The sequence below is a fragment of the Haliaeetus leucocephalus genome, unplaced genomic scaffold (genome assembly GCF_000737465.1).
Source record: "Haliaeetus leucocephalus isolate CR32 unplaced genomic scaffold, Haliaeetus_leucocephalus-4.0 Scaffold192, whole genome shotgun sequence".
In the NCBI taxonomy this organism is placed as follows: Eukaryota; Metazoa; Chordata; class Aves; order Accipitriformes; family Accipitridae; genus Haliaeetus; species Haliaeetus leucocephalus.
Window position 1 is genome coordinate 455,017 of NW_010972628.1, and position 27,062 is coordinate 482,078.

The 27,062-nt window shown below is 41.6% G+C and overlaps 1 protein-coding gene and 1 long non-coding RNA gene across 8 annotated transcripts in view; one reads left to right on the top strand and one right to left on the bottom strand.

Moving 5' to 3' along the window:
• RNF38 (ring finger protein 38) overlaps window positions 1–27,062 on the top strand; it is a 127,059-nt gene that overhangs the window by 45,087 nt on the left and 54,910 nt on the right. For 5 of the 7 annotated variants that reach the window (XR_774218.1, XR_774219.1, XM_010565458.1 and 2 more), the window contains one exon: window positions 20,541–20,611. Coding sequence is in view for 2 of the 7 variants with exons in the window: in XM_010565455.1 (XP_010563757.1) it covers window positions 20,541–20,611 (71 nt within the window). In the remaining 5 variants the exon portion in view is untranslated. Of the gene's footprint in view, window positions 1–20,540; window positions 20,612–26,366; window positions 26,414–27,062 lie in introns of those variants that run through there. The other 2 variants (XM_010565460.1, XM_010565459.1) reach the window with 2 other exon arrangements.
• LOC104830506 lies at window positions 17,245–25,540 on the bottom strand. Its single transcript, XR_774220.1, has 3 exons — window positions 25,110–25,540; window positions 24,381–24,489; window positions 17,245–17,387 (listed from the first exon to the last, which is right to left on the bottom strand). It is a non-coding gene; the product is annotated as an uncharacterized LOC104830506 (long non-coding RNA).

Sequence of the window (27,062 nt, forward strand, 5' to 3'; positions counted from 1 at the left end):
CCGCCCCCCCCCGGCCCGCCCCCGCCGACGTTCCCCCGTGGCCGAGGGCGCCCCCCGGTGGCTGCGGGCGGCCACGCCCGTGCCGGGCGGGACGGTCCGGCGCGGGGGCCGCGGGGGTAGCCCTCGGGCTGGGTCCTGCGCCGTGCGCTTGACCGGAGGTAAAACACCACAGCCCTGCGTGGCCGTGAGGACGCGTCAGGGTGCAAAGGAAATGGAGAAGTGAGCTTACTCTGTAATGAATGGCTTTTTTCCCGTGGTGTCCTTGAGGAGTGTTACTCGGTTGGTTGAAATTAAGATTTCTGATACCATTACTAAATTGCCAGTGTATCTTACAGAACAGAGAACAGCATATAAAAATACATAAACTAATAGAGAAACACATTAGCACTGACAAGCAGTGGAAGCGTAAAAAATAGGGGAATGAAATTAGAAGATTTCTTGTGTACATCTGACAACAAAAACCAATGTGTGCACGCTTTCTGTCCACCTTTAAATGGGAGGGAAAAAAGCCTCAAACAAAACCCTTAGACCACTACACAAAAATATATTCACGTAACTACTAGGTTAGATTAGTTTTAATTAATTCAAATTGCCAGGTAGGATACCTATTTGAATTATGTTTTTCAGTTTAACTTTGGAGCATTCATCTAAAGAAAACTTGAGTCTTACTAGTTAATAACTATGATATTTCTGACTGAACGTAGCTTTTGTACATTTGCTAAATTTTGTGAGGGAAGGAGGTAACTTACAAGCACACTTAAGCAATTTATGTAGCTAGCATTTTATTGGCTTCTTGTGTTGTGTGTTTTAGTCTTTTGGAAAATTGCATGTATGTTTTGGGTTTTTTTCCTTGATAAGATTACTTTTTACTTCTTAATTGATGCTGGGCTCCTGTTGAACAGGAACATAATGAAACTAAATTTAGACAACAAGCTTGTTAAAACAGTCTTAAAAGGCAGACATGTTTATATATGTCAGTGTGCTGGGAATAAAACAGCTTAGGAAAATGAAAACAAAATCTTGGGAGGAGTTGCAAATTTGTCTTTTCTCAATATGTAGTATTTATAGAACAAGTGATTTAGTATTCACTTGCACTTTGCCTTCTTTTTCCAGTCAATAAAAATTAGACTGTTTTCTCCTAAAATTTATAATAGATTTCCTAACTTTGAACGAGTAAGCTATTAAACTGAGAGAAATCACTCTCTTTTCAACTGAAAGAGGAAGAAAAGGCTTCAGCTTTTCAAAGAACACCCTAAACAATTCCGACTTCATTTGGTTAGTCAAGAACTTCCAGAGGCTTGACTGATACTAAAACTTCAAGACTAACGTATACCATTTGAAATATTCAATTACTGTTTCTTTTTTTTTTTCATTCTAGACAACTTAGGCTTTGATTTTAAGTACATTTTAAAATAGCTTTGATTGTATTTAAATTCAGTGTCTTAATTTAAAATTTATGTCTTTTTACCTGCTAGTTTGTGATGTTCAAAGACTCTTCCTTGGATCAGGCATTGCAATCAAGGTTGTGCATGCAATCTTTATTTTGGTCCATCCTGATTTTTCTTGGGCAGTGTATTACTATGGAATTTCATTGTTCTGCATTTTTCTTTATGATGAAAGGGTTCGGAATGGAAATGCTCTCTTGAGAACTCCTGAGTAATCTTATCTTTTGAAATACTGGGAAGTGAATGTCCAGTCCAAAAAGTGGGGCTGTGTGGCTATCTGAGTCTCAGTAGACCTCCAGATGGAAGAATCTTTCTGTATGCTGTGAATTAATGAGAATCTGCCTGTATGCTGCTGTCCTGGTTTCAGCTGGGATGTAGTTAACTGTCTTCCTAGTAGCTGGTACAGTGCTATGTTTTGAGTTCAGTATGTGAAGAATGTTGATAACACTGATGTTTTCAGTTGTTGCTCAGTAGTGTTTAGACTATAGTCAAGGATTTTTCGGGTTCTCATCCCCAGCCAGGGCCCCTGACCCAAACTGGCCAACAGTGTATTCCATACCATGGGACGTCCCATCTAGTTTAGGAACTGGGAAGGGGGGGGGGCAGGGATTCGCCGCTCGGGGACTGGCTGGGGGTCGGTCGGCGGGGGGGGAGCAATTGCCCTGCACATCATTTGTACATTTCAATCCTTTTATTACTACTGTTGTCATTTTATTAGTGTTATCATTATCATTATTAGTTTCTTCTTTTCTGTTCTATTAAATCGTTCTTATCTCAACCCAGGAGTTTTACTTCTTTTCCTGATTTTCTCCCCCATCCCACTGGATGGGGGGGGAGTGAGTGAGTGGCTGCGTGGTGCTTAGTTGCTCGCTGGGGTTAAACCACAACAGCTGCATATTTTACAGAAGCAAAAGGGACCTTACCTTAAGCCTTAGTATTATCCACCCTACTGATTTTGATCTTGATTAGGCCATTTGATTCCAAATTTTTAACATAGATGGATGGGTGCAACCCAGCTTGTGTTGCTTGAATAGATACTTGGCAGAAAGGTAGATTAACTTTCTGATCGATATTAACAGCAGTGATTTCAGAATCACCTGAAGCAGTTAATTCCGAGTAACTAAGAGGTAAATGAAAACTTGGACTTCTTTGTAACAGTGTTCCTTTACCACAGGTCAGGTATTGAGTTCTGCATGTCTTTAGCTGCTTAAATTGATAGTGTGTTTAAGAATGGAGAAAAGAACGTTAGTCAGAGCTACTTTTTTTGATGTGCTCTTTCCAAAAAAAAAAAGATTCTTTTCTGCTGAGAACCTTAAGAACCTTTGTGAAGAACCTTACGGGAGTTTTTGAAGATGCAAGGATTATCAGAAGGGAAGATTTGAATGAAGTTCAAATTTGTTATGAAAAGCAGGGGATTCAGAATGATTGTACGAATTCATGAGGGATCCATCACTGTTCACTAATCAACCCCATCCACATGCAACCTGCAGATCAGGGTTCCCAGAACTACTGCTTGTTGTGAGCTGATAGGCTGTGCCAAAAGAAAGAGAAATTAAGTTCTGTTGTCTGTGCTCACTTCAGACAGATTTGTTACTTACCAGCACTGGAACAAGACTGGGGTTTAGACAAGCAGTCCATCTAAGCTCAAGTATTTGTTCTTAGGTAGCAAGCTTCCAGAGTACCTTTATTAGAGTTACTAATGTCTAACAAAGGCAAAATAAAGGTAAACATCAAATTTTTGTTTAGTTTCTCCATTTGCTGCAGTTTACAAAATTAATCCATTCTATGGCTGACAGGTTTCTAATCTGTGTGTTGGATATGTATCAAAAGAGTGCCTCTGTTAACATTTAATAAACTTGTTAAGACTTGGTAGCCTATGGAAGCAAGAAAGATAGGCCAAAGAATTTCTATATTTTTAAAAGAGAAAAGGCAACAGCATGCAAAAATAGTGACTGATTTAACCATACTGGAAAGGTGCCTTACTGCTGTTCAGTAGCGCAGTGTGGGGTTTTTGCTGACATTAAAGAAGAAGCCTACTTAGCCCTGGAAACTTTTCATCTCCTTCCTAGGGCATATGGTTGTTTTTACAGCATGTATTCAGAGGGGGTTTTCTGTCTGTTAGTATTGCTGGAGAATGTAAAGCGAATTATCTGCCCTCAAAATAAAGGAAGAAATGGTATGATGAGATGAACAGACTGGAGCAGCAGGACATGGTGTTTGGTGGCATTTGCATTAACTGTTGACTCTCTGCCTTTTCAAAAAGATACAGTGAGGTATGATAGGGAAACAATTTAATGTGATTTGTTTGATTTTTTTTAATTTGGAAATTTAATTAGAAGTTGAAGGCCCTAGAAATGAGGGAGTGGTGTTACTTGAAAAGGGAGTTCTTTGTGTAGATGAAGTATGTGTCTAATTCCCTGGTAGCTGAGCTGGTAAGAGTACAATAGTTCCCTGAAAAACAGAAGAGAGCGTTCAGTTTTTCATAGCTTTTTTCCCAAATTGTGACATGTTAGATGGAATTTTTCCAGTGCAACATTTGGGAAGACTTCAGAAGAAATAGTCTGCTATCTCTGAGGTCCAGGACAGACAGAAATGCATTTGGGCTGGTTAGGAAAGTCTCTTGGAATATTTCTTCATGAGAAATTTTCTAGTTATGTAACATGCTCTTGGGATTTGAAACTTGGCAGAGGCCTGGACTCTTGTGCCAGTGTTCTGACTTACCATTCCCATGGAAATCCATTTCAATTAGAGTAAAGAAGAGCGTTTAAAAATCAAAGTAATCAAAAAAGAAATCAGGATTCAGAAATGCTGGAAATTGAAAGCAACAAACGTGGTGTTTTCTGCATATCTGGTTGCTGGCTGATTTACTTGTAGTTTTAACTACAGGTTACAACTGTAATAACTGTGTCCTGTATTTGCACTGGAGCTAAAATTAGGAACTTCGTATACCTGACGATGTCCTTTCTCCTCAGAACAGACAGTGTGGAAGAAGAAGGTTTTGGAAATGAGCATAGTGTGGACAAGAGCAAGTGGCATGTAGATGGTGACAGGGGCTGGGAGCTGTGGAGATGCCTAGCCAAAGGTAATTAGAGGGAGCAGTTGGGAAAGGAATACCAAGATGGGACGAACTATGTGGTAGTGCATCTTAGTTTTAAAAGACAGAGAAGAAAAAAAGAGTCAGAAAAAATTGCAGCATGTCCCCATGGGAGGCACAACAAATTAGCATAGAATTCCTGTGCTGTAAAGCTTGGTGTAATTTGCTTACTGGATGATACTCCAAAAAAGCAGAACCTGGTTTTCCAGAGAAACATTCAGATGTGGAGATGTCAAATTTGCCTCTTGTTTTCTCAGAATCTTTGCCTCATTGATTACAATGATACTGCTGCTTGCGATAAAGTAAGTTGAGGTTCCTTGGAAAGTTTCTTTCTTTGTGAAAACCCTATCAGATTGAGACATGATGTATCTAGAAGGGGAGGAAAACTGTGATATTGTGGAATTGAAATCTCTATTATTACTATGTATTTTCTATTATTACTTTATAATGTCTATATTACTGAATATTTCCTTTAATTTTTAAAAAAGTTGGTGTGGTGTCTCTGGCTGCTAATGGCCTTACTCTGCACATATAAGAAAAAGGGACATAAATAAAACACTGAATGTTAACATGGTTCCTTCTTGGAAAAAAGACTGGGACAAATGCTTACTAATTGGAGTGAGACCAAGAAGGACAGGAAGAGAGAAAGTTATTTCTTCGACCATCAAATATATATTAACTTCTTCATTTTGTTTGGGCAAGTCACTCCTACTGGTTATTAATGTAAGTTGCAATAGTAAGCACTTAATCAGCTTCAGGGAGATGGGGGTTGTGGAAAGCTCTGTCACATCCCAATTTCTCAGGACAACGACTCAGGTTCACCGATTCCCAGGTCAGGATTGAGGTGAAACAGCACCAGGGATCCTTTAACTCACCAAATGCAACTTTTATTCACTTGCAAGAAGAATTGGCATGAAATTACGTCAGTAAACTGTGTAACATGGGCTAACCATATGTCACCAAACATATACTACAAGCCTTGCTTATTTGGGGATCACTTCAGGGAAGAGAATAAGGAGAGCCCTCCCCTTGAGTCACGAGGTTCAGAGTGGACACCCTTGCTTTCTAGACTTCTCCTCAGAGAGGAGCCTAGGGACAGCTGGATCCTCTCCTAGTCCCAGACTTGGTCAGCGGGAGAGAGAGAGAGAGAAGACAAAGATTTCACCAGTCCTGGGTCCAGCGTTGGTCCAGCCAGTTGAGGGGTCCAGTTCCAGAAGGGTGTGTCTCCCTGGGGCCCTTTTATAATCTCCTTGCCCCTCCTTCGGGCGGGCACTCAAACTCATTAGACTTATTAGGTGTCGTGCACAGTCTGTGCATCTAGAATCTTCTTGACTTTGGTGCATGCACAGTTTGTGCTTTCAGGACCTTCGGGAAACAGGTCGGTGAGCTTGGGGAGTAACTTCTCCCTCCCTGCAGACATGACCATTGTTTGACCTTTCTTCTTGGTGCATGCATCATGAAGATGATTTCTGTATCAGCTCTTCACACGGCTGCTCAAGATGGGGAAGTTTGGCTTTCGAAAAGTGCAGTCTCACTTCCATGGGGCCCTCTCTCCCAGCTGCATCTTCCTGTCATTTGTGCAGCCTCAATGTTTCCAGAGAAACCGTCGTCTTTACCAAAATTCTGTAAGGAATGTTTGAGACATTAACTGTGCTTCCGTCAGGCTGTCACAAGCTCATATGCAGTAACAAAGTACTACTTTGGCTTCTCTGGCTTCTCTCCGAGACCAATTTTAATTGTATTAGGTTTTCCCATTTTAGTAGGTGAGCTGTCTTTAGAGAGAGGTTGGGCTTTCCCTTGAAATAATTTCCTAGAGATGGCTTGATCATATGCCTTTAACCATGCTTTTGGAATTGATCCTGTTTCAAACAGGTATTTGCAAGGTCAGTTCCTAAGTAGGCAGTGCCTCATGGTTACCTTTTGCTTTATGGCTAGATTGAACATGCAGTGAAAATTTAAAAAAAAAAAAAAGAGGTATATTTAAAATTTTGGTTCCAGGATTTCGCTGACATTGTTTCATGATAAAAGTAGGAAACTGGAAAAAGTTGGTCATAAATGCATGCTCTGGATTGCTGTTTCCTGTCTGTGTTAAAGGCTGCATGAGTCAGACAGCACTCTGACATTTTTACCACTGAAGCTTTCTCTTCTCCAGGCTAGACTGTGTGGAAGCTTTAAGGCTTTTTTTTTTTTTTTTAATTCCCTTAATAAAAAATTCTTTGTATAAATTTATGCTGGGTTTGGTGGGTGATGCCAGAAAGAAACAAGAGGGAAGCAACAAGCTAAGGTTTAGAGTTTAATGTTTAAAGTTGTGCTTCTGTGTTTGTTTTTTGTTGCAATGATGACAACAAGTTTATGTTGTAATGGTGACAACAAATTTAAGCCAAAGAAAGCACTTTATTCATTGCATCCAAAAAGAAGTTGCCAGACAGTTTGTATAAGCAGTCTTTGATTTTTCAGAGTCTTAATGAGATTCTCAAGAGAAGACGAATTTCAAGAAAATCAGTTTAATAGTCTAGTTACAAATAGAGAAGAACAAATGGCTTGAAATTTCAGATAGCTTTTGAAAAATAACTTTCAGGAGACTCAGAAACTCAAGACAGCTGAATCTTCAAAACAATTAATATAAAGTCCTGCAAGGATGGGAATAGAGCAGTATGAAGGGTATCCATGTGCCCCTATTTGCTCATACCTGGCTTTTAATGCAGTTGTGTTGGTTGCTTCAGCTCCCACACAGCTGATAATAAAAACTGAATTCCATGACAAGATTAATTTATTTTTTTTAATGCTTTGTGGCTTGCCAGTTTTATTTTTGTGTTCTAGGATTGATTTACTTTCAGTAAAAGTCAGCCTTGAGTTATTGAAATACTTGTTTTCTTTCCTTTTATACCTATTTAAATATGCTTTTAAGTAACTATGTTTGGATATCTTTTGGGCTTATGGTACTGCTGTTAGCTTCCTTTTGTAAATTAACAAGAACAGGAAGAAAATTTCCTTCTTTTTGGTGGATACTGAACTTCCTGAAGGAGAGGCTTTATCTGAAAAGGCACTGCTGTGTTTTGACTCCTGGATAGTATTTTCTGTGGTGGCTCTCACCCCAGTATATAGCTGTATAAATGAATGTTACGCTTCACTCTGGATCGGCATCAAAAGTGCATACACAGGGTGAGAGCATTCTCTACTGCTCTTGTGCAGGAGGACACCTGATGAAATAGCCACCAGGGAGCAGCAGGGGGATTGTGTAACTAACTGCCAAGCAAAGCTGCCACAGGGGCCAGACACCATAAACTGGAGATGCTGTCAGAGTGTGTTGGCAATAGTGTCAGTCTTTTACAGATTTTTAATCCAGAAAATGAGGTTCTTTTTCGTTTGTTAATGAATTATGAATTCCTTTTGATACCTATCAGAGATAATTGTAGTGTAGGAGCTGTGAATCTTAATGTGTAGCAGAGGAGAATAGAATGGAAAATAAAACACTGCTTGTCTTTAATCTCTGTGTCTCAAAGCATCAACCTTTGTCTCTCAAGTATCACTTTCTGTGTAGTTAAGTCTTCTAAGACTCCTGTAATACAGCAGCTAAGAGGAAGTATGTTTTTGTGCTGTAGCAGCAGAGGTAGAAGCTACAATTTAGGCTGATACCAATTCTTCAGAAAATAATCTCAGAATGACTTTGTTATGAGAGAAGATCTAAGGACAATACTGCTCAGACAGGAGGAACTGATTCTTGTGTTGTACATTTGGTTCAAGCACCTGACTGCCAAGTCCAGTGAGAGTAACCTTTTCTGAATCTGTAGACCTTGTCCCCAGCAGCATGGAAATGATCTGCAGAACATATGTATAGATAGATCGCCCCTTAAGAAACATGAGCTGATTGTGGGAATAAGGAGGTTTTTGGAAAATTGTTCCTATCCCCACACAAAGGTTGGCATATGTGTTAGGTGGTATTTCTATATGTCCAGGGAGTAGTTGAGGTGGTTTAGATTCATGTATCTTTTATCAGTAATCCCACAGGCACTTTTATTTCTTTGCTTTCTTTTGCAAATACCCTTTTAAAAAGGGTAAAAAGGAGGACCCTGGGAATTACCGACCAGTCAGCCTCACCTCCCTGCCTGGTAAGATCATGGAACAGATCCTCCTGGAAGCTATGAATAATCATATGGAAGACAGTGAGGTGATTAGAGACAGCCAACACTGCTTCACCAAGGGCAAGTCATGCCTTACTCATCTAGTGGCCTTCTACAATGGAGTGACTGCATCAGTGGACAAGGGAAGAGGTACAGATGTCATCTATCTGGACTTCTCTCAAGCCTTTGGCATGGTCCCACGCAACATTCTTGCCTCTAAATTGGAGAGATTTGATGGGTGGCCTCTGGCCCAACATCCATGTGGAAACCAGTAACAAAGTGGTGTCCCTCAAGGATCCATACTGGGACCAATACTATTTAATACCTTCATCATTGACATAGTAGGATTGAGTGGAACCTCAGCAAGTTTGTGGATAACACCAAGTTGAGTGGTGCAGTTGATAGGCTTGATGGAAGGGATGCCAAGGGATGCCAACGAGACAGACCTTGACAGGCTTGAGTGGGCCAATGTGAATGCCTTAAAGTTCAACAGGAACAAGCAGAAGGTCCTGCATCTGGGTTGGAGCAATCCCCAATATCAGACTGGGGGTTGAATGGATTGAAAGCAGCCCTGCAGAGAAGGACTTGGGGGATAGTGGTGGATGAAAAATTGGATGAGCCAGCAGTGTGTGCTTGCAGCCCAGGAAGCCAATCCTATCCGGGGCTGCATAAAAAGAAGTGTGGCCAGCAGGTCGAGGGAGGTGATTCTCCCCTTCTACTCTGCTCTCATGAGACCTGACCTGTAGTACTGCATCCAGCTCTGGGGTCCCAGTACAAGAGACGCATGGACCTGTTAGTGGGTCCAGAGGAGGGCCACAAAAATGATCAGAGGGCTGAAAGACCTCTCCTGTGAAGAAAGGCTGAGTGTGTTGGTGTTGTTAAGCCTAGAGAAGAGAAGGCTCTGGAGTGATCTTATTGCAGCCTTTCAATACTTAAAAGGGCGCTTGTAGGAAAGATGGGGGAGAGACTTTTTACTAAGGCCTGTAGTGATAGGACAAGGGACAATGGTTTTAAACTGAAAGAGGGTAGATTTAGGAATATAAGGAAGAGAGTTTTTACTATGAGGATGGAGAAACACTGGAACAGGTTGCCCTTTTTTGGGTATTGTGGAGAATTGTGGGTGTCTGTAAAAGGAACTAGGCCTTAAGCCTCATTGTTTTAAGACTATTTGCTTTGTTGCATAAGACTATTTATATTAGACATATAAGTAATGATTAGAAATTGGTTTAGGGAAGATTAATAGAATGCAGATACATATAAAACAATATCTATGAGTTGCTTAATTGTTTATAAGACTCTCGCTTCATGGCTGGCTTAGAATCCAGTCAAGCTGAATCAACAGAGAAAGGATCATACATTTTAGACCTAAGACATGAGAGTAAGTGATTAACTTTAGAATAAGATAAATTAATAACATAACCTGAGTAGTTTTCTTGGAGACCCATAGTTACCTCTGAAGTGTAAGAAGATAAGTGATGAAGGTGACCGGACTTTCTGCCCCTGACCACCAATCCCAGAAGAACTAAGACATGAGAACGGAGAATGGATGAGATAATATGATGGATGATATCGATATGAGAACAGAGAATCAACTGGAAAATTACAGAGACTTTGGATTAGGACAATGGGTGGCAGAAGTGTATAAAAGATTTGAAAATTTTTGGAGGGTTGCCATTCACTGCGGTGGTGGCCCAACTCTGAGTTGTGAATAAAGCAAACCTAGAGAAACCCATGTGCATAAATTCTTTAACAGTGTCCTGTCATTGGAAGTGTTCAAGGTCAGGTTGGATGGTGCTTTGAGCAACCTGATCTAATGAAAGCTGTTGCAGCCCATGGCAGGGAGGGTGGACTAGATGATCTTTAAAGGTCCTTTCAAATCCAAACCATTTTATGTTCTTTGAAATTAGCTTGTGCCCTATTGAATGTAAACCACAGTGAATTTCCCTGGGGACTACTTGAGCAGTCATCTGATGCAGGGCTTGCGGTTGCAAAATTCTTAAATGGTCTCCTAGTCTCGATTTACTTGCATGTTTGACACTTGAATGAGATAGCAAGAAACAGTGTGATTTTTATGAACTCAGTTCATCAGAGACAGGAGGATACAAAGATAACAGAGAAGGAATGGTCTAACTCTATCCTGTAATCAAACTTATCTTTGAACAGCTTCTATTTATAAACAGTGTATACTAAATACTTATGATAGAAGTTTTACACTAGAGTGGCAAAGCAAATGGGAATGATGTTATAAACAGTGTCATATTGTATCCAAATTGAAGAAGTGGCTTTTAGATTTATATTTTGAAGTAGGCCTTGATTGAAAACTAAAATGCCATTTGTGGGGGGATAGTAGAAACCTGGTAACAGATGCATAATTCTAGCAGCATTTTTTCTTTTAGAATAGCCTTATAATAACAGATTAGAACTTCCTCTATGGTATCACTTTAGGAAAATCACTTCTTAGTCTCAGATCATAGAAGTTGTCCTCAGAATAGAAAGTGACTTCCTACTTTTGGCCCTATAGTTAAATAGCTTATTTGACATAAATAGTGCTTTTACCTTACTGCTTTACATAGTTGGTTTTTGCCTGTGTCATATTATTGCAAACCAGACATAACAACCTGCTAACAGATTTTGTTGACACTTTGCTGTGTAGTCTCATCAGTTACACTCCATCTCCTGACATTTTGAGTACTAAGAGTTCTGGTAAAATAGTGATAATGTGTTTATGCGTGTAAAGTACTTCTGCATTAACCTAATTTCCTGAAGGTATTATTGCTGCTGTAAAATTTTTCCCTGGGTGACTTCTTGCTGAACTGCTACTTGAATAAGCAGTAAAAAACTGATCCCCAGAGCAAAGCATACAGCTGTCAATAAGCTTAGGGGAAACGTTCCTTGCTTTTGTATGTGCACTGTAAAGATATGAAAATAACAAATTTTAAAATACTAGTTTTGCACTTGCATGAAATCCAAAATACAATCTGAGTAATGTTTGAGATGAAAAAAGGTAACAGTAAGGACTTACTTCTGATGTGTTTCAATATTTTTTTAAATAACAAAGTTGAATGTTGAAGAATGTTCCAAAAGTCTGTTTCTCATGTACAATAATTTCATTTTTGTAGGGAGTTTTACAGTGCATAGAGACAGAGTTTATAAAAGTAGACATGAATTCCCTAACACCTTTGATGTCAAGAATTCTTTAAATGTTGGCAGAGATGTTCATTTTATTTGAAGCCTGACTGAATGACAGTTATTTGCCCTAGGCATGCTGGTTATATATATGGTTTATGCATATAAATCTTGTGTGGAAATTATTTTAATAATTTGGCAATAAAACTTTATATGCTCATTGAAAGCCTTTGCTTATCCAGTAATGCTGCATTGTTAGTTGAGGAAAAATTTTCTGATGTTGTACTTGATATCTGACTTTAGCTGCAAATCTAGGGTACATGGGCAAGCATGTTGCTGATGGGTTGGGTCCCTGAGACACTTTAGTGTGGAAGTGACTCAGATTTCCACACAGACGTGTGCTTACCTTAAAAATATGCAAATCCTTTCAGAATTTGGACCATGCAGCGTGAAGCTGGATGGCTACCAAAGCAGTGGCCTCTCCCTGTGTGAGACTGCTACAAAGGGGGTGAAACAGTGTGGTCAAGCCTGTGGGTTACCAGTCCATCTGAAGCATAGCTGTTCCCACTCTTCACTAGAAAAGATGGAGCTGCTAAAGTTAATGCAGAAGGAGGAGGGCAACAGCTAGGCCACAGTGGTTTCCTCTATGAGGTGATGGGGCCATTATTATAAGTTTGTTTGCAAGCACAGGAAAAGAGTGTGTAGCTGGGGTTATATTCCAACCACTACTGTGAGGGCCATTTTGTGGACAGTTCCTGGAGTAAGCAGTCCAGTTTGTATTTGTAAATTTAAATCATTACATTTAAATCAGATGTTCTTTGTTTGAAGTATTGAAGTATTTATGCAGACTTGTAGAGAGAGACACAGCAGAAACCTCAGGTAAAAAGTTCCTTCTTCAGTACTGATTTATAGATGAGCTTTGTTTATGAAGCTTAGAGGCCTGCCTCAGTATTCAGGCCTTTTGCTGTGTTAAAGTAACTTTCTTTGTTCCTATTTTAAGTTCTGCCATTGTTAAAAATATATCAGACATTAAGTTTTTAAAATACCAAGTCTTTCCTTTAGGTTTCTTTCCTGTTCTCCTAAAACATCTGAGAGGTGTCATTCAGTCAGGAGTGTGACTGGAAGGTCTACCTAACTTACATGAAATAAACATGGGCCCAGATTTCATTGTGAGTTTACAGTTGTATCATTTTCATCCCATTTCCTGCTGACTATTAAGCATGCAGTGTGTTTTCCTGATAGCTGAAGGAAAAGCTGAGGGAGCTTTTCTTGCAGACTCTTACCATGTTTTCCGATGCTTAGAAAAGAAAAGTTTTCACTGGGTATGTGGAATTGAGGACAGCATCCCTCAGCTGGGCATTATGGTGAGGAGAAGGGGCTGGCAGGTTTACCAGTGAGGCTGATGAGACAGCGGGTGGACAGGGGAGACCACAAGTCAGAAAATACCAGCAGACCTATGCTGTCTGCAGTTGAACAAGAGCATGGATTTCTTGGCAGGCAGAGGAAGCACGAGGAAGGGGAGAAGAGAAGTTTAGGAGGCATTTTACTTTTTTTCTTGTCTAGTGACTTTAGGCTGCTTCCTGGCTAGGATGTCATCCAGAGCCTCTTAGATATGTGTACTATATGCTCAGGAGTTGCTTAAAAGTTAACAATGGTGTGCCATATCACAGAAATGAAAAATATTAGCTCTTCCCAGTATGTAATAAATTCTTGCCACAACAGAAGTTAAAATGAATGCAAACCTCTGGGAAACCTGGGGAATTTCAATTTTTTTTAATTTATAAAAAGAAGAGTGGAGGAAAAGAAGGAAGAATGGCAATTCTAACATGCATTATAAGCAGCTTGCACAGCTGCAACCCCCAGGCAAGATACAACATATTTCTTCTTCATGGTCAGAGTTGTATGCATAGGAAGAAAAAAAAATTGCTAAGTGCTATAATACAGTTAATTTGTAGCCATCTCATACCTGACCAGCCCAAGTAGCTGTATCATTTCTTGAACTCACCTCTTAACTTTTTCATTGTAATAGCAAAATACTCTGTTTACCTGTTAAGTAACTTCTTCACTGCAGTTTGAAAGACTCTTGAATTAGAAGGAACATCTAAAATCTAAATAGTGTGTCGCAAACAGAGGAGTATTGTTGACTAGCAGATGATGGACATCTGCAGGAGTGGTTTGCATTACTTTCTTTTGGAAGTTTAGGCTCCTGGAACACCTCTTGATTCTTTTCCTTGCATCTTTTCAAGTAGACTGGCCATCCATGGTTGTATCTCACCAGAATATATATACTCTACTGAACTCACAGGCTTTTTAAAGGGACTGGTTGATTAACAGTCTAAACTCCCTCCAGTTCAGACTTTGTTTCCATGCATTTGCTACTTTGCAAACTCTAGCCTGCAAATCTAATACTTACCCCAGAACTCTTCTGATTATGTGTCCTGGTTTAATCCCAGCCAGCAACTAAGTGCCAGGCAGCTGCTCACTCACTTCCCTCCCTCCCCCCCGCAGTGGGATGGGGGAGAAAATCTGGAAAAGAAGTAAAACTCATGGGTTGAGATAAGAACAGTTTAATAGAATATAAAAAGAATAAACTAATAATGATAATGATAACACTAATAAAATGACAACAGCAATAATAAAAGGACTGGAATGTACAAATGATGCACAGTGCAATTGCTCACCACCCGCCCAATCAACGCCCAGTTAGTCCCCGAGTGCCGATCCCCCGCCCCCACGCCCCCCAGTTCCTATACTAGATGTGACATCACATGGTATGGAATACCCCATTGGCCACTTTGGGTCAGCTGCCCTGGCTGTGTCCCCTCCCAACTTCTTGTGCCCCTCCAGCTTTCTCGCTGGCTGGGCATGAGAAGCTGAAAAATCCTTGACTTTAGACTAAACATTACTGACCAACGACTGAAAACATCAGTGTTATCAACATTCTTCTTGTACTGAACTCAAAACATAGCACTGTACCAGCTACTAGGAAGACAATTAACTCTATCCCAGCTGAAACCAGGACATTATGCAAGTTAGTGAGGCTCAACAGCACCACTCTAAAGTAAGTTTAGTAGTACAGGTGGCATACACAGATGTTTTCCTAGTCAGACTGGTGCTGGGGAGGGGAGGCAATGAGTGTACTAATCAGTATCATTCATTTAAGCGATGAGATACTTCCAGTAGCTCTGAAATGACTGAATTAAAAGGATTGAACTACCACCTCTTTTTTCCCTTGGACTAGCATTGTGTAAGTTTGGACTGTTTAATATTGGCAGGCATGAAGCAGGCCATTCAAACCTGATGTTGATTCTCATTTTATTACAATGGACAAATTAGGCAGAAACCATGAAATTCTGAAGATTCTTTTTGCTGTTCAGTTTAATACATGGGTTTAGAAGGAAAACAATCCCTTTCCTGTCATAGCTGGAGAGTGCAGCACTCTTTCTTTCTTGCTTATTACAAGAACTGATGTTCTTCCCGGAGTTTAAGACATAATGTTAAGCAAGGTATCTCACTTAGACTTCAGAAAGCAAGTGTGTCGTGGTTTAAGCCCAGCCGGCAACGAAGCACCATGAGGCTGCTCGCTCACTCCTCCCACAACCCCAGTGGGATGAGGAGGAGAAGATATTAACAAAAAGCTCATGGGTGGAGGCAAGGACAGGGAGGGATCACTCACCGATTATGTTCACAGGCAAAAACCAGACTCAACTTGGGGAGAAACCAAAATCAATTTAATTTGTTACCATTCAAATCAAAACAGGATAACAAGAAGTAAAACCAAATCTTAGAACACTTTCCCCCCACCCCTCCCTCCTCCGAGGCTCAACTCCACTCCTGGTTCTCTCTACCTCCTCCCCCCCAGCGGCACTGGGGAACAGGGGGTGGGGGTTGGTGTCAGCTCATCACAGGTTGCCTCTGCTGCTCCTTCCTCCTCAGGGGGAGGAGGACTCCTCAGCCATCCTCTCCTCCACCGTGGGGTCCCTCCCACGGGAGACAGTCCTTCACGAACTTCTTCATATAGAACTGCAGCCCATGAGAAGGACTCACGGGAAGGACTCACGTTGGAGAAGTTCATGAAGGACTGTCTCCTGTGGGAGGGACCTCCACGGTGGAGCATGGGATGGCTGAGGAGTCCTCCTCCCCCTGAGGATGAAGGAGCTGCAGAGACAAGGTGTGATGAACTGACCCCAACCCCCATTCCCCGTCCCGCTGCATGGCCACGGGGAGGAGGTGGAGAGAGAACCGGGAGTGGGGTTGAGGTGGGAAGGAGGGAGAGGTGGGGGGAAGGTGTTCTAAGGTTTGGTTTTACTTCCTAATATCCTTGTTTTGCTTTGATTTGTGGTAAATTAAATTGATTTAGTTTCTTCCCCAAGTTGAGCCTGTCTTTTGCCTGTGACCATAAGTGGTGAGTGATCCCTCCCTGTCCTTATCTCAACCCATGAGCCTTTCTTTATGTTTTCTCCTCACTGTGGCCGGGGAGGGAGGAGTGAGTGAGCAGCTTCATGGTGCTTTGTTACCGGCTGGGCTGAAATCATGACAATATGTTATCCCAGAGGCGATAGCAGCATCGCTGATGGGCTCAGCCTTGGCCAGAGGCGGGTCTGACCTGGAGCTGGGGAAACTTCTAGCAGCTTCTCACAGGATCCACCCCTGTGGCCACTCCTCCACTACCAAAACCCCACCATACAACCCCAAAACAGAGTGAAAAATAATTTAACTGCATTTAAAGTGGTAAAAGACAAATTCAAGTTTGTCCTTGAGTCTTTGAGACTTTGTGTATCTCTGTACTACATATAGATAACATGTGTACACATGCCCACACATATATACACAAGCACATATGTGTGCATCACTTGAAGGGCATTACTCTGTACCCTGTCCTGATACTATTAATGCTGAAGGGGTGGCTGATCTGATGTTTCATGGATGCCTATGGTCTTTTAGATGTGTCTCAGCATAAATTGAGGCTACAGTTTTGTCACCTAGGTATTAGAAGCTGTGAGTCTGAGTGAACAAGCTGACTGTTACAAAGTGCCCTGTTACTTGCACAGCAGGGAGACTACTTTGGATCCCAGGAGAGAGAGTTCAGGCTAGGATGTTGCTTGAGGAGATGATGGGCCTTAGACCTCATAGTTGCACCTCCTGAACACTGCAGCAAGGAAATGCATTTGGGAACATGCTGTGGGCAGTGGCCCACATGCCACATTCTATTTCTTACATAGGAGTCTTACTGGCATTTTTCCCCACTCAGTCAGCTTTGTAGCAGAGGTAATGCTTCAGTCAGAATTAAAGCCTTGCTTGTAATAGCCCTAGGATCTGCTAGCCCTAAGGTGCAATTAGTCTTGAGCTGGTCTGAAATTCAGTGTAAATTTGGGGATATGAAGGTAGTAACTGAGTTTTTACCTACTGCCTGCAGTCAGGGCAATGTAAATTGGTTTGTAGTTCCTTGCAGTCCTCCAGCATTGTTTCCCTGTTAAACCACAGCTGAAAACCGTTTGGTGATGCAGATTCTGACTGTTGATCTTCCTTGCAGGTGGGTGAAAGATGATTAACCTTTCTTCAGGTCTGTCTCGGTGTAATCTCTTTCTCAGAAAGAAAATGCTTTAAGAACATGATAATTATTGAAAACTGCCCAGTTTGGAGGGGGGGGAGGCTGTTAAATAAAATTTAAAAAGTCAGGCAAACTAGGATTTCCTGTCTGTATAACTCAATATTATAGATTGCACTGTTGTGGCACAGAGCCTTTAGCTGGTAATCCTCTGTCTCAGTGTCCCCAGATCTGTTACCTCTGCTGGCCCCATTCAAGGGACTGTATTATCAGTGCTGTCTTTCAAAGAAACCCTTTTCCAAGGCTGCTTTTGGTGAGCTTGTTGGTGAGATTAGCCACCTCGTTGGTGTGAAGCAGCCACGATGTCTGTAAAATCTTTACTTTTGACAGTTAAGGGATTGTGTCTTCTATCTTGCTATTGTACTGTAGGGTATTAGTAAGTAGTTGACCAGAAATGAAACAGATATGGTATGAAGATCATGAAAGACGCTGGGTTTAATTTTTTTTTTTTTTAAGAAAGCCTTGCTGTACCCTGTGCTAACTGCATTTGCTTGTCTGCAGCTCTGTTTATAGAACAGTTGAGTATGATTGAAACATGTAGATAAAACCCAAGCTAATTTTTTTCTTGGTAATGTAGATATGTTAGAATTGAAGCTATGGCAACATGAAATCTAATGGGATGCCCAGGTGTCCTGTGTTGTACTTACTAACTTAAAGCTGTACTATTGCAGCTGTGTTGCTGCTGCTGGTATCCCTTATAGCTAGAACAAAGCCAATTTATCATTGTGATTGTCTATGTGATCACTGTTCTTGTAAAGCCTATAATGTAGCCTGTAACACAAGGTCCACATTTATGAGTTTAATTTAGTAGAGAACAAGTTTTAGGTGATGTTGAGGTTAGACGTAGGCACTGCACCATCTCTGGAAATTTCTTTCATTATCCAAATGCATAGATGCCCAAAACAAGTTTATATGTATTTGCTGTAATTTGACAGAACTGAACTATTTTCATTATTTGCTGCCTGTCTTTTTTATCTTAGACTAATCCAAGAGGTCATATTTTACTTCAGTTCTGCCTCTGGGGTAACACTGTGTTAAGGATAAGGCTCGACATCTTTCTGCCCATTACCCCATAACATTTTTAGCTTGCCTTTCAGCTTGAATTGATTCCAAACTTCAAGGAAGCATATGGGTGTTCCTAGTGAAAACACTTGTGTTTTGTACCAGTCTAAATCAAATGGGAAGGGAACTTTGCATGTTTTGAACAGTTTAAAACTGACCCTCTTTTCCCTTTTCACCCTGAAACTTCAACTATATAGTGATTTCTTCTTTGTTCTCCCTTCCTACAAAAATACACACTATGAGCATGCTGTGCTGCTGTTCAAGGTAGAGTCAATGACCCCTATGGCAAAATAACTTCCTTTTTCTGAAGTGGTAAGTCAAAAAGAAGCTAATTTTATGAAGTTCTGTGTTTGGGGCCAAATTTTTTTTGTTGTTGTTAGATACAAGAATAATTGTCCAAAAATCAGCTTGTGCGTTTGTGGGGTTTTTTAAATTGACAGTTTTGTCTGAAGAGGCCAGCTAACTCACTAAGAACTCAGGAATTCAGTCTTTACATCAGCATTGACAAAAGTTTCACCAAGGAACCTAACTGGCATTCCTTATGTAATTTTATGACATAAGTCTTGATTATGCCTTGGACTGTATACTGATCAATTTACAGAGGGGAAGTCCAAAATTATCAGTTGGAGGTTAAGTGATTTTTTTAATTATTTTTTTTTCTCCCCTCAATGAAAAGAACTAAATCAATTTTCATGTTTGCCTAAGAACTATAAAAAGAACTAAATCAGTTTCATGTTTTTATGTGTCTTGTTGATTGTGTTACAATCAGAAAAGGCCCTCAAGCTGTCTGTTGTTGATTTTTGTTTTCCAGTATTCAGTTTACTGCTTCTTTCTCTTCTCAGTACGTTATTTCTTAAACTTTGTTGGTGGCTTTAAGGTAACTCTGGCTTGTCAGAAGTGCAGAGTAGTGCAGAAGTGCAGGTGAATTCTCAGAAGCCAGAGTTCTGCTGCATCATGATCTCCAGCAACATTTTAAACAAACAAAAAAAGTCTAAACAACAACAGCCTATGGCTGGCTGCCTGCTTAAACAATTATCTTCTTTGATCAGTTCTGTCCAGGTCCAAAACAACACATGGACTGCAAAGCTTTATGACAAACTTTCCCTGGGGAATTTACTGTAAATGTTACAGAATAGGACTACTAACATTTCAAAATTATAACAGAAGGACCACAAGAAACTTGTGGAGAAAAGTTCAACGTAGATCTTCTGTAAGGAAAATCATGAGATGGTGTAGCTTTACAAATCAGAGTGGTCTTTTCTCCTCGCTTCTGAAGAATTGTTTTGCTCAATATTTGCAGGAAGTAGTCATCTTAGGGAAGCATAAATTCAACAACAGCAGTTACCCCACTCCTGTACTTTCTGAGCAAGGAAACAGCACATTAAATAAAACTTTACAGTGTGAGTAAGAGTTCTGTAAATCTGTTTGAGAATCTGTATGGATAGAGTCAAACATTAGTTTTGTCTTCCTCCTTGGCCAGAAGTCTCAGGACTGGGGTAAGCCTTTGTAGAGATGTGCTTTTTTTCCTAGACATAAAGAAAACTGTGGAAGGACCTTAAGCAGGCAAAAATTCCACTGTAAACAAGAAGGGGTATTGTTAAAACTTTTCTGCTTTGACCTTGGATTTTTCCACTCTCTTATTCTTAACATAGCACTGGAAAGTGCTGTTTTGTGGCTACCCAGGGTGCTGAAATTTTCTGTAGTAAAGGATATGGGACAGGGCTCCACTGCCTAAACATGAAGTGTGTAGCTTTTCCTTATTTATATGTGTGTGTATGTACTTCACTGCATATGTTTGGTTTAGACTGATGAACTAGTTCTAATTTTATTCTGTTAAATGTTTAGAAAAAATATATATGTGAAGACATTGTTGGTAGACTGTGCAAAATGTGCCTCTGATGCTTGTTTCATTACCAGAATTGCATGCATGACTTGTCAGACATAGCTGTTTGGCAACTAAATCTCTCTTCTGTGTGGGGAAAAAAAGAATGTTTGCTAAATTTGTCTTTATTTTTAGCTTTCACTGGAATTGGGTTATCATTTTAATGTTTTTTTTCTTTCTCTCCCCCCCCCCCCCTTTGTAGGTAGCATTGGTACATCCTTTCAATGCCACTCAATCCATCAAGATCATATTTGTAATGATGACGGTGACAAGGTGAGGCTTACATAAATGTTTCCTTCACAAGATGCATATGCATTGGGGTTTTTTATGTATTGCTTTTACTATACAATCAGGTATAGCAGCCAGTTTTCAGGGTTACTGTTTGAACTGTCTCTAGCATATTAAGAAAAATATTTTACTCAAGACAATCCTTTAGCCAGTTAAGGAGAAATTTGTCTTTAGTACTGTGCTTTTCTTTTTGCTTGTATTCCTTTGGTATTCTAAACATTTGTGAATTGCCATATTGACACCCTCAGTTAACAGAGAAAGCAATGGTTTTGCTACCTTTTAGGTAAGGTAGGATGTCTTCTTGCTTCTGACTTTAGAGGTTAGAGCCTAGCTAAGTGTTCAAAGGCTTTTTGCAGTAGCTGTATTTTCCTGTTTTGGAGCAGGGAACTTAAGATTTTATAGATAGGAAGCTTCTGTTCAGTGCTGCAGCCTTAAAATACCAACCTGTCTAGTAGTGTGCAAGCATTTTCCTAACCTTTTTTTGACACATGCTCAGATTGGCTTGCTTTGAGGCAGTAGAGTGCTGGCTGTTAAATGTTCAACGATATTTGGATCAGTACTGGAAGTGTGGCATACAAAGGGAAAAGTTTTGACATTGAACTGCTTGTGAGACTTGCTTTCATGTTCTTGTTATTGTTTATGGTTTTACCTTAAGCCTCACTGTCTGTAAATAATGCAAATTGATTAACATTAGTTCAACATGTAACATGTATCACATTGTTTGCAAGTATGCCACTTTATAGTAAACTAACTTTTTGGCTTGACGTGCCTGGAAAAGGGCATGTATTTGTCAAATTTTAAATGATCTTTCTTGGAAAGTGTGGCAATGCTTTGGTAAGTGCACAAATCCATGTGTTTTGAAATAGTGGATCAAGTTAATTTTATAGTTGTTCCAGCTTATCCTAGAGCTAGATTCGTTTTCAGTGCAAGTTTCTTTTACTGCTCTGCTGCCTCCTTTTTTTTTCCCCTCTCACTCTGTTTTCCCTCCTTTTTTAAAAAATTTAATTTTATTTTTAGGTACCATCCTAGATTTGGGGGCTGGTTTAACCTACAGGTATTAGTCAAACATGCTATCCAGAAGATGGCTAAATTATTTTAAGTTTCCAGTTGATTAACTGGTTAACTATTTTCAATAGTATTCACTGCTTTGGTTTTGGTCCTTGTGCCCTCTGTTCCTGGAAGATTCTTTGGTAAAGAGCAGGTGGGGGAAATGTCATTTCAGAGCCATCCTAGTGCACCAACTAAACATTGGCATTCCCTTTTAACATTCTTCCTTTTCTGTCATTACATGGAAGATCACCTCCGTGTTTGATTGTCTTCCCTTAGTTTTATTTCATGTCAGGGTAATTAAAACTGTTTTAAGTTTTGTTGCAAATTCTGTTTGTTAGGTGCTTCACAGGTTTGAGGGGAGGGAGTAGGAAGGGGTGTGGCAGCTTACGTGCTTTAAATTTCAGAAGAGTGCATAGCCTTTTGAGTTGTTTGGCACACTACCTGCCTCCATATTGATAGAGGAACTGGGCCACAACTTTACTTTTTTGTGTATGTCAGGATGGTGGGATTCTGCACCAAATGAGAATTCCCAACTGAAGAGCTGACTAAAGTGGAGCTAGTATAAAAAGCAGAAAGAATGTGTTTTAGGTATATTTCAAAGATATGTTTTCCCTCAAAAGTCAATTTTATTTGGTAAGAGCTTTTATTTTTCTGTGAGAATACATGAAGCTGTTTGCCTTGCATTTTATAGGAAATTCTAGTTGATCCCTTGATTAAAATGACCACTTGTTTGGCAAAACAGTGAACAATCTTCAGAACAGACATCGATGTTCTTCTCAGATACGCCACTGAACTCTGTGCTCTTGTTTTGAAAGAAAAGATAGAGCACTAATGCTCAGTTAGTGTCCCTGGGGGGTATAGGCCGACTGGATGTCTGTTGTTCTGTTTTTTAATTTTTTGAAGGGCTTGTGTATATGGATATACTTTTTTTTTTAACCATAAGTAGTGCTTCCTAAAGCAGTTGGTTACAGTACTAGGGTACAGTTGCAATTCTTTACCACTCTCTGCTTGTATTTCACATATGCCTATGTTTTTGTGTCAGTTTGTGAACTGGTTTTTAGCTTCCAGTGTGAATTACTTTGAAAAAGAGAGTTCTGATTTATTCTGCCATTACTAAGAGACAGCATCTGTTCATTTTGGTAGGAATATCATTTAAAGGTGAAATGCCTGATTTCACTGATTTATTTATCTAAAAATTTTTATTAATTGTTAGACTTTTTTGTATTCATACTAGAAACTTTATGAAAAGCATGCCTTCAGAATAGTTTGGCATCTCTTTGATTATTCAATATGCATGTTTCAGTGAAATAATTTACCACTCTGTGCCTGGCTGTGTGTGATCAGTTTTTGCATTACAGGAGAAATGTAGAGGATATTATTTGACTCGCAATCTGCATATATTTTACAGTAGGTTGTCCACAAGCCCAGCCTTCATTTCCTGGACAACAGCATGACAAAAGTTCTATACCACACATGCTAAGGGAATGTTGCAACCTTAATGAAAACAATTCCCCGGCTTCCAACCCAATTACTTGATTTTGTTGACTTGGCACATGAGAACTTGAATTCATGTTCAGTGACATCAGCAGAAAACCAAAGTCTAAGATTTTTCATGTGTGGCCTCACTGCATTAAGGATGTGTCATTGTTGAGAGCATTATTGGTAGTACCAAGAACCCGTTTAATTTCGTAGCACCGAAACCAGTATTTTGCCTCTTCTTTTATAAAAAGATCTATTATAGCACAGATACAGAGTAAATTTCCCATTTTACCTGGTTTTGCAAAGTTGTTATAATTGAGGTACATCTTAAAATAATTGCTGCTTTGGAGGTGGGAGCTTTTAAGCCTCAGTGCATGAGTCAGGGGACCCTTTTTACATGTTTGTAATTTCTTGGATTTTTCTTTGAAGTGTAACATGCTGTATGTGTTTAATACCTATGATTTTTAAATGAATGAAATACTTAAAGCTGGAATTGTCGTTCTTAAAATATTAAATAACAGAACAGAGTAAATTTCTTTACAAAGCACAGCATTTAAGGAATGGTATTTGTAACAGGGAACTATTATTCCTTGGAATATTACTTCGCTTTAATGTCCAAGCAGTGGTTTCCTACTAGAGTAAAACAGAAAGATAGCTGCAAGTATATTATCCTGCAGAGCCTTTCAATCATATTCAGTTTATTTAGCTTTAAAAATACTTTTTGTCCTTTGGGTGCTTGTTTCACCAGTGGTGTACTTTCATTAAAGGACACTTGCTCAATTTGAAAAGAAACTCCAAAGATGCAACTCTTAACTACTCCTGGGACATCTCTTTTCAGAGATGTCATCAAGTTACTTATTCCTTCGTTCTCATGCAGTTAAAAAGCAAATCAACCACCCAGTAGTAATTAAAAAATAAAAGCACCATGGGACCAATCCAATGGCATTTTTTCACTACCATTAAGGAGTTGGAAATTACTATTATTTCTAAATATTTACCTTGCTTTACTCCTTTTTAGCTTACTTTCAGTTATTTTACTTTCATAGTATTATTCCTATTAGACTTGCTTTCTTATAGAATGTAAGGAATTTCTTTTTGCTTGGTACTTATGACCGAAATACATAACTACATGATTTGATTCACTATTTCTAACCTTTGAATTTCTTAGTTATAGTTAGTAGATCTTCCATTTCTTTAGTAATTTCTTGTTCCTGAACTTACTCACGTTTGTCTGTCTCAATGGGCACCCAGTCCTCAGTCTGTAATCCAGAGGGCTGTCAACTCTTCAAAAAGATGTTTTTCACAAGAGGGGAAGTATTTTACAAGTTCTAATTCTAAAAAAAAAAAGATCCAGTTCTTTGTTTTCCTCTTTGGATTGTGCAGTTAGGTAGGATAAGCCTAACAGACTCATCCATAGCTGAACTCAAAATTAATCAGGAATTCAGATATTTTAAGGGCCATCACACATATTTATATGTGCTCTATAAAATATGATTATATGCGCCTCTTGTGGGGGACAATATGTAGAAAAATGGGAATATTAGAAGGAATTTCTTTTCCCCTCTCCACTTCCAAAACTGGAAAAAAATTCTTGTCCAGTTAGGACAGCACTAATTTATTCCTCTTTGTATGTGTCGTCTGCCCCTCCCCCTAGTTAATTCTGCCTATTCTTACTGAGTAGATTCATACCTTTTTCATTTCACATCTGGCAGCTGCAAGAATATAATTTACTGATTTTAAACCACTTTCATGCCTGGTGAATTGTCTCTAACTTTAGAGCATTAATTCTTTGTATCTACAGCAGATGGTTTATTTTGTTTTCCTGGATCACATTTGGGGAAACATTTATTAGACCGAAGTAGAGAGAATGGAGGTAGTTTTGATAGGTGGAAATAGTTAGGGTGATGACATCTTATTTAGGGGGAACAGCTTAAGTAAATCAGTTCTTCGATACCTCATTTGTTCCCTTTGCTGAGCAGTTCTGCATCAAGAGATAGTCTCCCTGTAGCACTGGTAGCAAAAGGTTGATCGTGTTGCTCTGATGACTCATCAGAGGTCAGGTGACGTTGCTCACGTGGGTTCTGTTGACTTTTTCTAGTCGGTCTCACCCCCTCCTGCGCATCACGAAAGCAGATGAAAATCCAGAGCCCTAAGTATGAGCTGAGCAGACGTCAGGCGGCCGTTGTTGAGAGGCTCGATGGCTTTTATGATGCTTCGTTTTTGAGAAGAGAGCCCCTAGTGCCCCCCGTTCCGGCGAGTACCCCGCCGGTGGCGGCAGCACGTACGCCCCAGGCGCGGCCCTCCCGCAGGCCTGCTTCCCGCCCGCCTCTCGGGGTTCCTTCCTGCCGGGCCCTTCAGTCTCGCGCTGCCCCGCAGGCTCACCCGCAAGCTGCCGGCGACTGGTCGCTCCGTTTCGTTTAGAGCGGCGGCGGGCGGAGCAGCGGCGGGGCGGGGAGGCGCCGTCGGAGCGGGAATCCGCCTGGCCCCGCCCCCCGAAGGGACCCGGCGCAGGCGCAGCCCCCGCTGCTGGGGGGACAGCACCCACCTGCGCCCTGCTTCCGGCCTTGCCGCTGCGCGGGCAGCGGGCGCGAGGCGGGGCGCGGAGCGAGAAACCGAAACTAAAAGGGGGCGGGGCCGCCCTGCCCCCGGCCGCTGACCAGGGGAAGGGGAGAGCGGCTTTCGCGCCAGCGCGCAGGCGCTGAAGGGTGCCGGGTTGTCCCGCCGGCGCGTGTGTCGGCTGCCTCGCCTCGTCTTCCGGCCGTGGCGGTGACGTACGCGGGCCGACCCCCCTGCCGCCCCCCCTGCCGCCCCCAGGTGCAAACAAAGAACGCCCCGCGTCGCTGCCTGTGGGGCGGGGCTAGCTCCTTTCCGCCTCGCGGGGCTGGGGCGGCTGAAGAGTGACGTCACCGGCCGGCGGCGGGGTGCGCGCGGGGCCGCGGCGCCCCGGAGGAGCGGAACATGGCGGGCGGCGGCGGTCGCGGGCCGCGGGAGCGAGTGACGGCGTCGCGGACGCAGAACGGCCGAGGGGCGCGCGGGGGACTCGCCCTGTGATGGGCGGGGGAAGCCGGGCCGACGCTCCCGGAAGCGATCGCGCGGGCAGGCGGTGGAGGCGCGGCCCGGGCGGCAGCAGGGGACACCCCGGCCGACACGACAGAAGGCGGCGCGGCAGCCTTGACGGTGACTGCGGGGCGCGCGGAAGAGGCGGGGGCCCGGCCCCGCCGTGCCCCGCGGCCCCAGGTACCGGCGTGGGGACGGCAGGTAGGGGTGGAGGAGGGCGGTGGGCCCGCTCGGGGCGGGGCCTCGCCGGCACCGCCTGGTCCCCCCGACTCGGCAGCGTTGAGACCGGCAGCCGAGGTGGGGAAGGGAGCGATCTTCCGGCAGTAGGGCATAAGGCGCCCCGGGGCGGCTTCGTGCAGTACCCGGCTCTGTTGGGCTCCTGTTAGTAAAGGTAGAGGGTGAAGGAGACCGCGCGGCCTGGGCGTGAGGTCGCCGCAGGGAAGCCTGAGCGGCCCCGTGTGCCCGCAGCAGCCTGCAAGGAAGGTGGACGAGACCTCGGCGAGGTTAATTCGGGGAACATAAGCATTTGAACCTGTTAAAATTGCTTTATCTGCTTTGGCAAAAGGTAGAACTGGAACCTAAAAATCAACTGATTATCCAGAACTGACTTGCTTTGTGGTGTTCCTGAGACGACATGCAGGTTCCATGTGCTGCATGCAAGGAGGTAGCAAATATTTCTGAAGCACCAAACAGCCGATTGTACTTCCATTCTCGAACTAAAATGAAGTTTCTAGGTGTCTTTAATCCTCTCAAGTTAGTTGAGAAAGAACAACTGTTCAAGGAAGCATCGATGTTAGCAAGCATACATTTTAGGGCATTTTGTTAGTATTTTTCAGTATATATAAATTAA